The following is a 17920-nucleotide window of genomic DNA, read 5'->3' as shown; positions in this document are numbered from 1 at the left end:
ACTGGAATATTGCTGAGTGCGGCGTTAAACAACAAACGAAACAAACAAACCATCCGTTGTGGTTGTTCAAATCGCAAACAATCTAAATATTATTACCCTGGATAAGCCGCCGGGGGTGAGGTTAATAGTCACATGACTTATCCCGCCGGCTACCCATTTTTCTGCTGGGTGAACAGAGGCACTTTTCAACAAAGTCACTCGCCTAAGAGCTTTACCAACCTAGTTGAATAATTTTAAGCCATGTGGGTCGGCACCAAGGTGAGGCCACATGTATCATATGTGGTGAGGTCAGGTGAAATTGGGTTTAACGTCGTACTTGAGAATATTTCGCTCATATGACGACGTGCTTGCGTGTGTTTGTGTATGTGCGGCTGCTTGTACTATCCAAGACTGAAGCTGGGTTTATAGTGCTAGCCCACCATGCCGCAGTGAAGCATGAATACCCCACTCAGACACATTATTCTGACTCCGAGCCAACCAGTCCTTGTTGTAACCTTTAATGCCCAGCGCCAGGTGGGGACCAACAAGTACCATATTTTAACGTCTTTTGGTATGACGCGGTCGGGGATCGAACCCGCGACCTTCCGCTCTCCATATGTGGAGTCAAGCTGGCAAACACGATCATCCATCCAAGAACTCTCGGCGCCCAACGCTGCTTAACTCCAACTTATCTATGCACAGGACGACATATCATCCAGTTAAGTCAACAACAGCATCGATGATCCTGCACACTGAATCCCACCCTTATTAATACAATGGAACATATCAACAAAATCAACAAACAACAGACCGCCGTTGAATTGGAGCCTCGTCGACATCACATTAATTCATTCGAGCTCTGCAGGCGAGACAGAAAAGGCTGCTGCTGATGTGTGCTGAGTTTTACGTACACTGCTTTTTGCAAATTACCTCGGCGGAGAACACCACACACGTCTATCTACATTGTGCCCATGTGTGGAATCGAACTTTGGTCTTCGACGTGGCGAGCGAACAACTAAACCCCGAGCTACATGTATTTTAATACATTTGTCAGTGTTTGTTCTCATATTGAAATACCCGTGAAGATGCTTGTTAGAAGCTTGTCTTCAGCTACCCATGCTTGTCGTAAGAGGCGACTAACGGGATCTCGTGGTCAGGCTCGTTGACTTGGTTGACACGTCATCGTATCCAAGTTGCGTAGATCGATGCTCATGCTGTTGATCACTGGATTGTCTGGTCGAGACTTGATTATTAACAGGTCAACGCCCATATAGCTGGAATATTGTTGAGTGCGACGGCGTTAAACAACAAACCAACAAATACAAAACTCATTGTCTACGTTTTGGTTATGCATGAATGTTGTCTTCAAAGTAAATCGTCCTGATCGTTTTAGGTAATACTCGATTATCACGGTTATCTCGAATGTCGAGACACCACGAAAACCTGAAATGTCAGCGTCTCGATTACCGAATATAGAGATTCCAGTTAATATAGCGATAACACCAAATATTCTCGGGAAGGTTGAGCTTGTCTGGTGGCACCCGTTCCCACTATTCCCATAAAACCATAACATTGACATGTGTTTCCTGCCGCCTTACAGCAGTACCTGGTATTCAGTAACCCATGCTTGTCAAAACATGCGACCAACGGGATCGGGTGGTCAGGCACGCTAACTTGGTTGACACAAGTCACTGTATCCTAATTGAGTAAATCGATGTTCATCGTGTTGGTCATTGGGTTGCTTGGTCTAGACGCCATTGTTTACAGAACACCTCCATGTAGCTGGAACATTGCTGAGTCCGGGATTAAACAACAAGCAAACAAACAGACCACAACAGTACTGCTATATCGCGACGTCGGCCTGTGAAAGAACCAGAAAATCAAGATGGCGAAAACCATAAAATATAATGACACGATTTCGGTTTCCTTATTTTAATCTTCATCTCCCATTAAGAGGATGAAAGTTTAACATAGTCACTAAATCCCTTTAATCTTCATTAATAGATTGACACGTGAAGGTCCGGGTTAGACTGAATCTTCAGTAACCGATGCTTGTCGTAAGAGGCGACTAACGGGATCGGGTGGTCAGGCTCGCTGGCTTGGTTGACACATGTCATCGGTTCCCAATTGCGCATATCAATGCTCACGCTGTTGATCACTGGATTGTCTGGTCCAGATATGATTATTTACAGACCGCCGTCATATAGCTGGAATATTGCTGAGTGCGGCGTAAAACTAAATTCACTCACTCACTCACTCATCATTTGGCATCAAAAGCGGCAAATCTTTGATTGCCGAGAAGTTTTCAAACTTTGTTGGTAGAGTTGATGGCAAACGACACAGAGATGAAATCATAAAAAATTATAATCCCAAACAATAACAAGTATACTGAGTGCAGAAAGTATACCTAACCAGCTTCAGTGGCCGAGGGGCTCCTGACGTCATTTGACTGTGACGTCGCGGTAACTGATGATACCACAATGGTATTTAGGACGTTGTGAGGGTCGGTGGGGTAACCTAATGGCTTAAGCGTTCGCCCGTCTCGCCGAAGACCCGGGTTCGATTCCCTACATGGGTAAAATGTTTGAAGCCCATTTCTGGTGTCCCCTGCCGTGATATTGATGGAAATTAATATTGCTAAAAGCGGCGTAAAACTATACTCACTCACTCACTCATTTTGGACTTTGTGATGTTATTGCATAGAACCTTTGTAGAAAGAGATACCACTTGATTTCACCAAAGCTGATGCCCTATGAACACAAGTTCTAAAGGATAATGTAAGTCTGAAATGTATTCCTTACTTCGCTTTTATGTCTAAGTGTGTCTCTTGTCATTAATCCACACAAAACAATGTCCGAATGTCAGATGGTTGATCTTCTTGTATTTTCCATCATGAAAGTCCATGCTTTGTACACTGCTTTAGATGTCTCCTTAGATAGTCCTTTAGAAATTTCGCATTAAGAATTTTTCTTCATTAGATCTTTGATTTTGCTCGAAATTCTTCCTATTTCAGTAGTGGTAAAATCTTCCTCAGCTATTGCTTCTCGTACCTTTTCTTGTACTCTCGATGGCCAAACACAAGTTCGCTGAAACGATAAAACCCCCGATAACATGAGCCGTAGGACTTGTTAATCTTGTCAGTTTCGTGCACAAAATTGTGAGATATGTGAAATGTCGGATTTAAGTATTTTTGAGCGTCCTTTTTGTCAAATTCATATAAATACCTACGTTACTTTCGGTTATACCAATGGGGCTTTTATATTACATTGTATTTTGTCGATGGCATGTTTAGTAAGTATGGGATCATGATGCTTTTTGAGGTATATTTTAGCTGCTTCACTAAAACCACCAGAATGAGAAAAGAATATTTTCAGTATATTTAAGACAAGTAACAACAAGTTGTTTTGGTGAATGCTGTTGATAGGGCAATATTGCAGGTTGATTTGCACGGTTGATAAATAAGACTGAAGTCAACAAAAAGATGTGGTTGTTACCTTGAGCAAAGATTCACTATTAGGTACAATAACACAGTATTGGCCAGATAAAATTGCATTGAGCGAATGGTGCATGGACCCAATTCGACGTGTGACGACTGGAGTTCCGCTGAATAGTCGTATCATCACTATTTCAGAAATACACTTGCTGCTGCATAGTATGACCGTCCACGTGGGTTTGTTACTACAAACTGTTACTTACCCATAGTCCACGACTCCGTCTTTGTTCATGTCCAGTTTGCTGAGAAGAAGATGCAGAGCTACATTTGGGATGGGGATGTTGACTTTCTGTATGAGAAACAAACAGATCCTGATGCAATAACAAATAAACTATTGAACTTGATTACGTCTTAAACACATCCTCATACATATCATCTGTGGCTGAATGTTATTTGAACCTTTTAAAGCATTGTACAGTTGTGACCTTACGGCTTAAACGTACCAGATTATTGACTGTTTCATATAATGAAGGGGGCGGTGGGGTAGCCTAATGGTTAAAGCGTTGGCTCGTCACGCCGAAGACCCGGGTTCGAATCCCGACATGAGTACAATGTGTGAAGCCCATTTCTGGGGTCCCCGCAGTGATGTTGCTGTAATATTTGCTAAAAGCGGTGTAAAACCAAACTCAGTCAGTCAGTCAGTCATATAATGAACACGATCGCCGTCCAAAATGTACGGACAGCCATTATGCGCGGGGCCTAATGGTCTAAGACGATTTCCGGATCAAAGATGCGTACCGTGGACGTGAGATCGTGGGTTTGCCCTGATGTCTGTAGTATTGACACCACAATGCCTGTACTCCATGGTTTCACCGAAGTGCTACATCTAAGATCACAACTGCTTCTGTCTTTCCACTGACATCATGCTGACACGATATGCACTTATCTAAATAATGGCAAAAGAGGCGATAAACCAGTCTTACTCACTGATCCACTCACAAACTATTTTGTATATTCTATATGCAATCTGAAAATGTTTACTATGCAGGATGAAACCGTCGTATATTCAATAAGCAAGTTTAACCTATGGACCCAAAGAATGAGCCACCAAACAGATGTTTAACGCCGCACTCAGCAATATTCCAACTATATGGCGGTGGTCTGTACATAATCGAGTCTGACCAGACAGTTCAGTGATCAACAACATAATCATCGATCTACGCAATTGGGATACATCAACATCATGAGTATCTGCACAATTTGATATACGATAACATGTGTCCAGTCAGGTCAGCGAGCCTGACCCACCCAAACAGTCACATGCAGTATATGAGGAAGTTACATCGTTTTATCAGAACCCAGAAATCAATGACTGTTGCCTTACTACAAGCCCTTCTTCAAACTCCCGCATAGTCAGAGATCCACTTTTATCGGAGTCTAAAGTTGTAAACATGTCAAGAATTCGAAAGTTCTGTTGCCTCGCGAACTCAAATAGGACCGTCATAGGATTCTCCTCCATCAAGTCTTCAATGCTCTTCTCCACAAGTTCATCCAGTTCCTCCTGATGGCGGGAGAACCTTAGTTCCTCCCTCAAGACAGGGCCGTGTAGAACCTTCAAGTTCCGCTTGGCTTCAAGAGTTGTTTTAAGTTGAATGAACTCTTCTGTGACACTCTGTGTCTGCCAGAATCATAACAGTTAGATTCAGAAGGCTTAATGCAAATTTGTCTGAGTATATATAAACTGACATACAAAAGAAAGTACACACATGGTGCTTGTGGATTATTTTCCAAAGAGCGACGTAAATGTTTTGAAAAGAGTTTTTACAGTGATATATAAGTCGCAGACTTTCTTGATATGTTGCCCTAACACCAGAGATATCGTGCCCAATTGCGAAGTTGCCAATCAAAATCACAACACTTTTCAAATAATCCCCAAACACCAGGTGTGTACTTTCTTTGTAATGTCAGTATATGATTATATGATATTATAACATAAGCTGGTTCAGGTCCACATGTGTGTTCAGCAGTTCGTAGTGATTTAAACGTATACGAACGTCAAACTAAATCTGTTGTTAAGGCATGAGAGTAAAATATACAATTATAACAATACATGTGTGTGTTTATGTCCGTGTGATCGGAATTTATGCACCAATTTACAGGAGCCAGTATGTCAAATAGCAGTTCATGCACAACTGACAACTAAATAATCATAAGTAATAAGAAGGAGTAAGCTCTATGGCTTCTTGTACGGTTTGGGTTGTATTTTGCAATACTCCCGCTATATCGTGATGGGGAAAAACATGAGTGAGATTCACATATTCTGCTCATATTGGAAAACATCGGTTCAACAAACAGATTCTCCCTTGCTCAACACTTGAGTTTATCTATGCCATATGTAAAGGTAAATACGCTTTTTTGAATTACGGAAATAGTACAGCATTAACAGGTAAACTGTCATGAAATATTAGTGTCATAAATACAAAACGCCAACGCCAACGATCAAGAAAAAGACAGCTTCGATTGTTTCGCCGAAACAAACGTTTCCATTTCACATCATATTTATGTACCGTGACATTTTCAGCTGGGAGAAATAAAAGGTGATATGAAACTGGAAACAGTATGGCTAAAATATTGCGGACGTGACTGAAAATCGCAACTCACTCACTCACCACTTGAAAATAGAAGCTTGTTTAATATGTTATGGTCATACTTTACCCCGAGGTCAACAAGGTTCTCACATTGATTGTTTTGTATTTTTCCAGCACTTTTAGAAGGGTCAGCGCTCCACTTGGATAGATGCCATTAAGGGAAGCTGGGGAGGTTCAGGATAACAATTAACATTGACAATATGATAGAACGCTGCTCTAGTTCACTTTTTTACATGGATTTGCATTTAAGGAGACCGGAGAGACCGAACATGCATAGTCCATGATACAAATACCTACTACCACTATGCGACTACGAATCGCTTTACAAAATCTTAGTGATACAAAAATATCTCTCTTATCAAAGGTATGGAACATGATCCAGAAAATCTAAGGTAAGGGCTCTACTTCTAGCATTCGCCATCTGAAAGATGGGAACCACTTATTGACTAATACATCAGATATTGCAAACAATCTTGGAGAAACATTGGCCAAACATTCCACCTCATCTAACTAACCTGAATTCCAGAAATATCAAAGACAGCAAGAAAAGAAATCTATTAATAATTAAGACTACAATGAAAACTTTTCGATACATGAGCTTCATACTGCTCTTGATCAGGCTCACGATACTGCTACAGGTGCTGATAACATTCATTATCAACTCCTGAAGCACTTACCAGATTCATGTTTAGAGACACTCTTACATATTTTTGATGATATTTGGACATTAGAGAAATTTCCTTATAACAGATATACAATGTGGTTTCCGTAAAAACAGAAGTACTCTCGATCACTTAGTGCGTTTGGATTCATTTGTTAAAAACGCTCTAATTAATAAACAACACGCAGTGTCTATCTTTTTTTATCTTCAAAGGGCATATGACACTACGTGGAAATACGGCATTTTGAGAGATTTACATGGCTTCGGATTGCGGGGTTGTTTGCCTCAATTTATAACTAACTTTTTAAATGACAGACAATTTCAAGTCCGTGTAGGTTCTACCCTGTCTGATCATTACAGTCAGGATCAGGGTGTCCCACAAGGCAGTATTTTGTCTGTCACACTATTTAGTGTAAAGATAAATATTTTATCAACAGTTTTAAACGATTCAACTGATGGATCGTTATTTGTGGATGATTTTAATGTTTCCTGTCGTGGTAAAAATTAACATACTATTGAACGGCAACTGCAGTTATGTTTAAACAAAATAAATTAAAGATGTTTTCAAAACGGCTTTAAATGTTCTAATTGTATACACTTCTGTAGATAATAAAAGCCGCATAATGACCCGGACATATTTTTAAATGGCACTCGAATCAAAGTTTTCAAGGAGGCCAAGTTCTTAGGTCTAATTTGCCACTCCCATTTAACGTTTATTCCTCATATCAATTCCCTAAAAACTAAATGCCTCAAAGCACTCGATTTATTGAAAGTTTTTTCTAATTCAAAGTGGGCAGGGGATCAATCTACCCTCCTATATCTGTATAGATCAATGGTCTGCTCGAAGCTTGATTATGGCTGCATTGTATATGGTGGAGCCTGCAAAAAAGCAACCTTAAAATTCTTGATTCTGTCGACCACCAAGGTCTAAGACTTTGTCTTGGGCCCTTTAGAACCTCTCCTGTTGAAAGTCTCTATGTCGAGGCCGATGAGCCATCTGTTACACAACGCCGTATAAAACTATATTTACAACGCCAACCAGTCTAACCCTGCACATGACTATATCTTCAATCCCCCTCTATAAGGATTTATACACACAAACATCTTCTCTTGTTCCGCCCCTTGTGCTAAGCATTAAACCATTCCTGTCTGCCGCCGGCATTGAGCTAGAAAAAATAGCTCCTTCCCGTCTACTTTCTTCTCCTCCTTGTCAATAAGTTAGGCCTCAAGTCGACCTAACATTAACTACATTTAAAAAATCAGAAACTAATGAATGACAATATAAAAAAGAATTTAATCAAATAAAAGGTAAATATAATACATACAAATACTAATTTACAGATGGGTCCAAGGATGGTGGCGCAGTGGCTTGTGCTACTGTCACTGGATCCAGAACAGTATCTTATAGAATACCGGATAACAGCTCTATTTTTACAGCAGAAGCAAACACCCTATTAACGGCTCTTAAATATATTCAAAGACGCCCTAAACATAATCTATTCAGACTCTCTTTCTTGCCTTCAGGCTGCTAAAAACTTATCGTGTAAACATCCACTTTTAATAGAAATTAATGAATTATATAATGAACTTGCTACTGGCCAATACGACATCGTCTTTTGTTGGTTACCCAGCCACGGTGGCATTTCTGGTAACACAATGGCCGATCTTGCTGCTACGGCAGCACTCAACAAATCTGTGACACCACTTCTAATTCCATACTCTGATTACAAAGCTACCATTAGATCTTAAATCCGTGATCTGATGCAGAAGAAGTGGGACACTCAAGTAGGTATTAATAAATTACATGCTATAAAACCGTATGTTGGTTACACCTACTTGGGTTGTCAGTCCAGATTTGAAGAAGTCATCATGCGGCGATGTCGCATTGGCCACACAAGATATACTCATGACTACCTATTGAAAGGCGAGGATCCTCCGTTTTGTATCCCTTGTGATGAAGGAATCACGGTCAAGCATGTTCTGCTTGAATGTGTTCAATATTCCAGCACAAGGGATAACTATTTCAAATCATTAACTATGAAGGATCTTTTTAATAATATAAGTTCTCATTTAATTATTGCATTTTTAAAAGAATTATATTTGTTAAATGATTTGTAAATAGATAAATATTGTATTATTGGTAGTTTAGATTAGTAACTGAGATTGTTAGTGGCTGTACCCTCAAGGGTTTATCTAAGTGTTTTACGTATAATATTGGTACCCGTCAGGGTTGTGTGTTAAGCCCACAGCTGTTTATCATATTTATTGATAAGCTGTTTTCCTTAAAGGAACAGGAAGGTGGAATAGCCTTCAGGTGTTAATGTTTCATCTGATTTTAACAATTTGTGTTCACTTATGTTTGCTGATGATGTTTCTGCACTTTCTGATACATGTAATCAGTTACAACAGACGATAAATGCTCTTGAATGTTTTTGTAATCAAATTGGAATGTGAATTAATCTTAGTAAAACAAAAGTTCTTGTTTTTATAAATTTTGGGCTATTACGGGATATGAAAAGTGGTTCTATAATGGTAATCCTTTTGCAACTGTATGCACTCTCTAAATTTAGATGCGGTAATTTTAATTTAGCTCTTGAAACTGGAAGATACAATAAAGTTAATTACAATGAGAGATTATGCTTATTTTGTTGAAGATGAATTTCATGTACTACTTCAGTGTGAACGTTTTCCTGAATTAAGGTTAAGATATGTTCAGAAATATTTGACTGATTTTGATCGAAAATTAACATTATTAACATTATGAAAACACACAATAATTGTATCAGAAAAGATGTCAGTATTTTTCTGTACCATGTACTTCAGCACAGAAATGTTCCTCTTACACAGCATGTGCACTAAACTATCTATATCATATGCAAATGACTGTATGATGGGCCTGTGGCCTTTTACTTAATAAACTTGTCTGTATGTAGCCTCAAAGGGGGTTGAAGTATTGTAAAATTATTGTCCCGCTGAGGGGGTACGTAAGTCCCAAAGGATTCAAAGTTAATTTCAATCTATCCAACCTTTTTAATCGTAGAATATGTGTATTTTTAATGTATGGCTAAATGTGTCTAAATTGCTAACGGCTGAAGGGATGATGTAAATACAGCTCCATGCAGGAAGCAAATGTACTGTAAGTCCCCATGGTCCATAGTATGGTGACCTACCTTCAGTTCTTTTGGCAATTTATAGCCTATTTTCACATTGTCTTGTCATTTATAATTAACATGTTTTAGATTTAATTACTAGTTTTAAGTGGATATCTGTGATACGCTAGTAATTTTACTGTTCTCAGCGTCAGCAGGTTTTAATCTAATTTTATTGATATATGATATAATCATTAATTGTTCTCTTCACAAAATTGCTTACTCACTCATTTAATACTCCCTCAGCATATTTTTTATTAGGTATCGCGCCTCAATTTAAAGGACTGTATTTTTAGATTTTATTTATGTTTCGCCATACGCTTTGTTGGAATTAATCATGGAATATACTGGTCATTTGTACTGTGTTGAATTCTCCATCATAAGGGGTAAATACTTCAATGTGCAAACAGTTAAGGATCTTTTTAACACTGTTAATTTTCATTTACTTATTGGCTTTTTAAAAGAAATTGATTTAATGAATGAATTTTGATTAATATGTTCTGTACATATATGTATTTTAATTATTGGTAGATTTGATTAGTAACTTAGATTGTGAGTGGCAGTGCCCTCAAAGGGGGTTGAAGTAGCGTAAAATTATTGTCCTCCTGAGAGGGTATGTAAGTCCCAAAACATTTCAAGTAAATTTCAGCCTACCAGGTTTTTAATCGTAGTATTTTTGTCATTTTAATGTGTGGCTAAATCTCAGTATAAACGCCAATGGCTGAAGGGATGGTGTAAATCCAGCTAGGGTCCATGCAGGTAGCAAAAGTAATGTAAGCCCCCATGGGCCTTAGTATGGTGATCTACCTTCAGTTGTTGGCGATCTATAGCCCATTTTTATATTGTATTGTCTTCGTAAATATAATAGTTTTACATGTTCATGCTAGTTTTAAACTCCATCTGTGATGCTCTCGTTATTTTACAGTCCTTCGCTGACTGATTCTTTAGCAAGTCTAATTTATTATTTATATAAAACATTTCTCGTCACGATATGGCTGCAATATTGCTAAATACTAACTCACTCACTCACTCACTGGTCATTTGTTCATGTTCGGCGGTGGGGTAGCCTAGTGGTTAAAGCGTTCGCTCGTCACGCCGAAGACCCGGGTTCGATTCCCCACATGGGTACAATGTGTGAAGCCCATTTCTGGGGTCCCCCGCCGTGATGTTGCTGGAATACTGCTAAAAGCGGCGAAAAACTAAACTCACTCACTCACTCTAAGTGGGGCAAAAAAAGGAGGTGCATTATTGTTGATGGAATGTATATAGCACATTAATACGGAAAACACAAACTCGAGACGGGCCAGTGACATACCTTGAACACTTCCAGTGTTGTGTTGGTGATCAGTCCCTTGAGAAGCTGCGACACACTCAGCTCACAGATCCTGTTACATGTTAAATCTAATACCCGTAAGCTAGTGTTGGTTTCCAATGCCTTTCCCAGAGCCGCACATCCCCTCACATTGAATCCGTTCCATCCCAGATATAGTTCCTCAAGTGTATTGTTGGTCTAAGAAAGAAACACAAACAAACATAACACTTATTTTGCAATAATCATATTTTAGCAATTATTTTCAAACACAATACATAAATTATTCAAGTAAAATACCAAATCCCTTTTACCAGTCATTTTCAAACCTAAATCCAAAACCACATTACCTTGTATCGTGCACGTGATGCACTTGTCCCTTTAACAGTTACGTTGAGTATATATCCCTACCAGCAGGGTATTAGAAGGTAAATGGCGTGAGCTAAATGCATAAAGAAATAGTGTACGGCTTTTGAAAACTATGGAGATGACTGTGTCATGTTATGATCACGGGTCCTACCTGAAGGCTCTCACCGATTGCTGCAGCCCCTGATAGCCGAAGATGGTTCCAACTGAGATCCAACACCCGAAGGCAGCGCCGTTTTTTCTGAAGATGATATTCAGGGTGACGCACTTCTTATCTTTCTTGTTTTTCTTAAATGCTAGTTTGATAACAAAGAGCTAAATCGTTTACCTTTGGTTTGGTTATTCTTTTGACTGCTATTATTTTTGTCAGTTAATATGACACTGAAACCTACACATATGTAAATCATTATAAACAAAAAAGTATATTTCACCTATCGATAGTATAATCGAGTATGGAGCAGACATTCCAGTGATCAACAGCAAGATCATCGATCTACGCAATTGGGATACGATGGCATGTGTCAACCAAGTCAGCGAACCTGACCACCCGATCCCGTTAGTTGCTTCTTAGGACAAGCATGGGTTACTAACGATAAATTCTAACCCGGATCTATGCGGGTCTATTGGAACCAAACCAATAGAAGATAAATTAGAGATGTCAGATTTCAGAACTTCGATAAGTTCAAAATAAGTTAACTTACCTATGCCAACGTATCATCACGACATATTTAAATCCTACAACAAGTAGATTGTTTCCTTGTGACATCGTACCTATGCCATCCGCTAGCACTGATCCACCTTTCTCTCTCAACTCATTATGGCTTAAGTTCATCTCCTTGATCACATTATTTTCTTCCAGCACCTCTCTGAAATATTCAGCGTCTTTTTCGGTGAAGCCATTTCCTGGATCAAAGAAAACAGTTGAATGTACGTTACTTTGTCTCATGAGACATTAAACAACAAACAAATTGTCTCATAACAACTGGTGTCATCGATGTTATGAAATGATCCTATAAAGTTGTTATGACCGATAAATATGAGGACGCAATGTGTTATCGATCAATACATTTTTATTGTCTAATATAGCAAAGGAATTAAAATAAGAGTTTCTGTGTGTGTTTCTGCAAATACCAATGGCTGCAAAAGGCAGTGGCACTATATTTTACTGGCGGTTCACTCGTCATGGTAATACATACCGCCAGGTTCCTCAAGGTCATTTGAGCGAAGATGCGTCTTAAACATTGATCAATTTAAGAATGACAGTATTAGTTTGATCAAGAATGTCAACACCATTAAACAAAGTATTAACTTCGTTCGTGTTTGCATCCTTAATATCATGTATTAGAAATTACCTTAGATGATTATTCATTTTATAAATATGTTATGCAATGATGTACAGGTACAGACATTAGCAACAGTACCACAGTATCTCTGAATCGTAAGCCATCTTAGATAAAGGTGTCCATTATTGGTTGGTTGGTTTGTTGTTTAACGCCGCACTGAGCAATATTCCAACTTAACATTAGCTAAATATAAATCATAAATTCTAATTTACAAGAGATATTTCAAACCTTAGAATGACACTAGCGACCTGTCAGACTTTCCGTGCAGTGTTTCACCTCGCAGAACCCGTAAATCAGCTTGTTTGTTTGCTTTCTCTAACGCCGCACTCAGCACTTTTCAAGCTATATGGTGCGGCCAGTAAATAATCGAATCACGGGGCAGTCCAGTGATTGACATCATGAGCATCGATCTACGCAATTGGGATACGATGACATGCAGTTAGTCTTCAGTATGAGATCCAGTTAGAACATTCTTGTTTGTCAGCACCATTCCTCTTTCCCTACATTTGACACACATCTGAGGACTGTGATGCTTGTTCATATCTAAAACGGTTTTTAGTGAACAACAAATAAATTGCCGAACAATTGATAAGATGCTCTCCTTCGTGGGTTTATCACAACAGATACATCACATGTCAGGTTCATTTAGTGTCTTCATGCAAAATGAACACTAATAAAATCTTACCCGAAAAGTCGATCTTTTTTAATGGTATGGTTCCCCACAAGAACTTCACACAATTCCTTAGCACCATGAGACCCTAATGAGTTGTTTGTAATCCTCTGAAACATGTCATTATTATTTATTAGAAACAACAAAAATCTCCCCACATTCATAAGAAGTGTGTTATGAAGCTTATTCCATAATACGGCTTTGTTTGTTTGTTTGTTTGTTTGTTTGTTTGATCCCTATCAGTCGCCTCTTACGACACGCATGGGTTACTAAAAATTCTAACCCGGATAATTACTTATGTTTTATCATAATAATGTGATTATGAGGGGCGGTGGGGTAGCCTAATGGTTAAAGCGTTGGCTCGTCACGCAGAAGACCCGGGTTCGAATCCCCACATGGGTACAATGTGTGAAGCCCATTTCTGGTGTCCTCCGCCGTGATATTGCTGGAATATTGCTAAAAGCGCCGTAAAAACCAAACTCAGTCAGTCAGTCAGTCAGGCAGTCAGATTATGAATTACTATCAAAGTGATGATACCAGACTTTCGCAAAGAGGCATGAGAGCTGCTCACCTGTGCAAAAGATCAGGAACATAACGTGCAAGTCAAAATTTGGAATTGAACAGGATATCTTTTTGTCACTGAGTCATCAAATTGTGAAATGTTGTTCATGTGTCTACCATAAACCGTTTGTGAAAAGGGTTACTGAGGCCTTGAATGATGTAACTTTGATGAAACAACTTCTGAGGTCGAGTGCTGTTACGTTCCATCTATCTTGGTAGAAAGAGTATTAACAAACTTCAGCTTTTTCAACTCGACATGTTCTTCATGCAACCATGTGTTCCTTCACACATAAACGCCCCCTCGGTCTCTATGAAGTCTTAATACGTGTGCAGTTTCGGTTGCTTCAGTAGCCAGTTATAACAGCAAAGTACAATAACGAGAGATTTTTTAACAAACAAACAATCTTGATGACTAGATACTCAAACACCTTCTTGATAGTCTCTACATATACTTTAGGAGTGCGACATACATGTCAAAGCGTTTGAGGGTCGGTGGGGTAGCCTAGTGGGTAAAGCGTTGGCTCGTCACGCCAAAGACCCGGGTTAGATTCCCCACATGGGTACAATGTGTCTTAAGCCAATGTCTGGTGTCCCCCGCCGTGATGTTGCTGGAATATTGCTAAAAGCGGCGTAAAACCCAACTCACTCACTCACTCACTCAAAACGTTTGATAGAATAGTCACGTTCCCCGGTATGTTTGTGCCGTCCTTGCCTATCAATATATCATGTTAATATAAATGTTTATAGTATAAGACTTACCAATTCTGTTAGCTCTGGTTTGTGAGGTAGTATCTGTGAAATAGTTTCAATTCCTTTTGGCTCAAGACTGTTAGAATCCAAGGTCAAAGCTTCAACAGATGTATTTTTCTGGAAGCAAGCATGGCAACAATTTTATTGAAAGGATCTTTTTTTGTTTTGTTTGTTGTTTAACGCCGCTCTCAGCAGTATTCCAGCTATATGACGGTGGTCTGTAAATAATCGAGTCTGGGCCAGACAATCTATTAATTAATGTAAGCATCGATCTACGCAATTGGGTTATGATGACATACATCAAGTCAGCATGCCTGACCCTCAGTGACCTCTTACGACAAGCATAGGTCAAGTCTAACCTTCACCTGCTAACCTCTTGATTATGTCACCGCATCGACCATAAAACAGATATTATATTTCAACATGAAGATGAACACATTAAAAATATCATTGAAAAAAATACACATGTCTTAAAATTCAAAGCATGATTCGGGGCAAAACACAACATAATTTTCATTAATGTGATGAATTTAAACACCAATGCTGGCTCGATTTGCGTTATTGTATAGAACTTGCGGTTTTTACCAGATATAACTTGCACAAGTATGGTAGCATCCCATTCGGGATTCAAGCCCAGATTCCAAGTCAGCGAACTAACCTCTCAGTCACCCCGACTTACACAAAAATGGAATGCTGACAACTGGTAGGCTAGATCACAGACTATTGTGCAATTTTTTACGGCTCCCACGGCTATGCCTACATAATGCCGTTCAGAAAGTGGTCGAATGTAACATATGTTATATTTGGGAAAACACTTTCAAAGTAAAGTACAGATTCTAGAACGTTTTGACTTGAGACCCTCCAGGATTCGAACCCGCCCTCTCAGAGTGAAACACGCAATTGCCAGCACACTATAGGCGGAGTAGGTATAGGTCAGTATATAGCTTAAGGTGAGGTGAGGTGAAATTGGGTTTTACGTCGTGCTTGAGAATATTTCGCTCATATGCCGACGTGCATGCGTGTGTTTGTTTATGTGCGGCTGCTTGTACTAGCCCAGACTGAAGCTGGTTTTATAGTGCTAGCTCACTGAGATACCATGCCGCAGTGAAGCATGAATACCCAACTCAGACACAGTATACTGACTCCGAGTCGACCAGTCCTTGTTGTACCCATTAATGCCGAGCGCCAGGCAGGGACCAACAAGTACCATATTTTAACGTCTTTTGGTATGACGCGGTCGGGGGTCGAACCCGCGACCTTCCGCTCTCCGGGCGGACGCTCTAACCACTACACCACGGAGGCGGTCAATATATAGCTTAAAAGGCATTTCGATCTAAATGGAACGAAAGACTTACAAGAAGAGCAATTGACAGAGCACGAATGTCTTTTGTTGTGAGCCTTTGATTCGATATTTTCATTGTATTGGTCACTAAACTGTCCATGATGCTTTTGTTTGATGTTATTTTCAAGTCTCTGCAGGAACACATGTAGGCATTCTGCGACTCGTCTTCAATTCCCTCAGGGATGGCTTCCTGGTCAGAATCGTCGTCTGGAACAATGGTTATGTAAAATATGAGTGGTCGGTGCTACTATCTGCAGTATATGCAAACTCTGAATTACCTAATTATTACCGCCTTTTAGCTGTTAGATGTTTTCTTCATCATCTGGTATCTATAATATATTTCATGGCGGAATTGCTTTAAAAGAAAGCTATACATACGAACGTTTAATGATGTTACTTTGGATTCCAAAATATATTCTTTAAACCAAAATTTATCTTTATTTCATTTATTTTTATAAATATTCTTTACGATATTTTTATTCTTGTTATGCTACGTCGATGATGTTACCGTGAAGATCTAGGTGAGCATTGGTCTTCAGTGACCAATGCTTGTCGTAAGAGGCAACTAACGGGATTCGGTAGTCAGGGTCGCTGACTTGGTTGACACGTGTCATCGTATCCCAACTGCGTACATCAAATGCTCATGATGTTGAACACTGGGATGTCTGTTTCAGAACCGTTTACTTACAGACCGCCGCCATGAAGCTTGAATATTGCTGAGTGCGGCGTAAAACAACAACCAAACTAAACCAAACTAAAACTTCGATAATGGCTTGGTAATTTCGATTATTATCCCGTTTTTCTTATAAATCTCGCACGTGTTTCACGATACCTCGATTACTTTCTCGATGACATTTCCAGGTTCGAATTCATCGAAAAAATCATCGAAACTTAAATTTAGAGAGACAAATAAGTAGCAAGGAAATAATAATATAGTTATCAGAAAAAATCGAAATCTCGATTCCTAACTGACCAGAATATATATATGAAATATGGTCAAAGTAGCAAGAAAATATAAGCTCGAAAACATAAACAAATATCTGACATAACGATTAGTAAATAAATAAATAAATAAATAAATAAATAAATAAATAAATAAATAAATAAATAAATAAATAAATAAATAAATAAATAAATAAATAAATAAATAAATAAATGGTACCTTTATCAAAGTCGTAGTCATCTATGTAATCACTCTCGAACTGAGATAACCTCATTTTGAAAATACGCTTTGGTAGCGGGAGTGGTTCTTCCTCCTCTTCATTAAGTTCTTCCTCCATGATGACATTCCTTGCTCTGTTTACAATTTGACTCATCGTCTTCTTCTGAGGCAACGCCAGGCGATATTGCGTGGCCAATGCTTGGGAGCCGCCGTGTTTCAGTGGCCGTAACACATTCATCTTGCTCCTAGGATGAGAATGAGTGAGTGAGCGAGTATGGTTTTACGCCGCTTTTAGCAATATTCCAGCATAATCACGACGGGGGACACCAGAAATGGGCATCACATATTGTACCCATGTGGGGAATCCACCAATAGGCTACCCCACCCAGGATGAGATGTATTGGAAGCATTGTCAGAACTGACAAATATTTTCATAATCGTGAAATAGTCATGGTGAAAGTTAACATAACGTCTTAACTGAGACTTCTAAACACCTAACTCATCACAATTTAATTCTGGAAATCCTGGAAGCCCAGACGTCCAGAAA

The 17920-nt window shown here is 39.1% G+C and overlaps 1 protein-coding gene across 1 annotated transcript; it reads right to left on the bottom strand.

The window, feature by feature from the left end:
• Window positions 1-2922: 2922 nt before the first annotated feature.
• On the bottom strand, window positions 2923-17611 carry LOC124277612 (leucine-rich repeat-containing protein 74A-like). Its single transcript, XM_046713336.1, is given in 13 exon segments — window positions 2923-2951; window positions 2954-3065; window positions 3474-3489; window positions 3676-3761; window positions 4797-5090; window positions 6151-6224; window positions 11164-11380; window positions 11700-11786; window positions 12285-12448; window positions 12742-12778; window positions 14879-14986; window positions 16225-16418; window positions 17374-17611. Coding segments are annotated over 13 exon segments (1656 nt in total).
• Window positions 17612-17920: the final 309 nt, after the last annotated feature.

Source organism: Haliotis rubra, unplaced genomic scaffold (genome assembly GCF_003918875.1).
Source record: "Haliotis rubra isolate DU_JTF1 unplaced genomic scaffold, ASM391887v1 Scf2241, whole genome shotgun sequence".
In the NCBI taxonomy this organism is placed as follows: domain Eukaryota; kingdom Metazoa; phylum Mollusca; class Gastropoda; order Lepetellida; family Haliotidae; genus Haliotis; species Haliotis rubra.
This window is presented reverse-complemented; position numbering and strand designations above follow the sequence as displayed.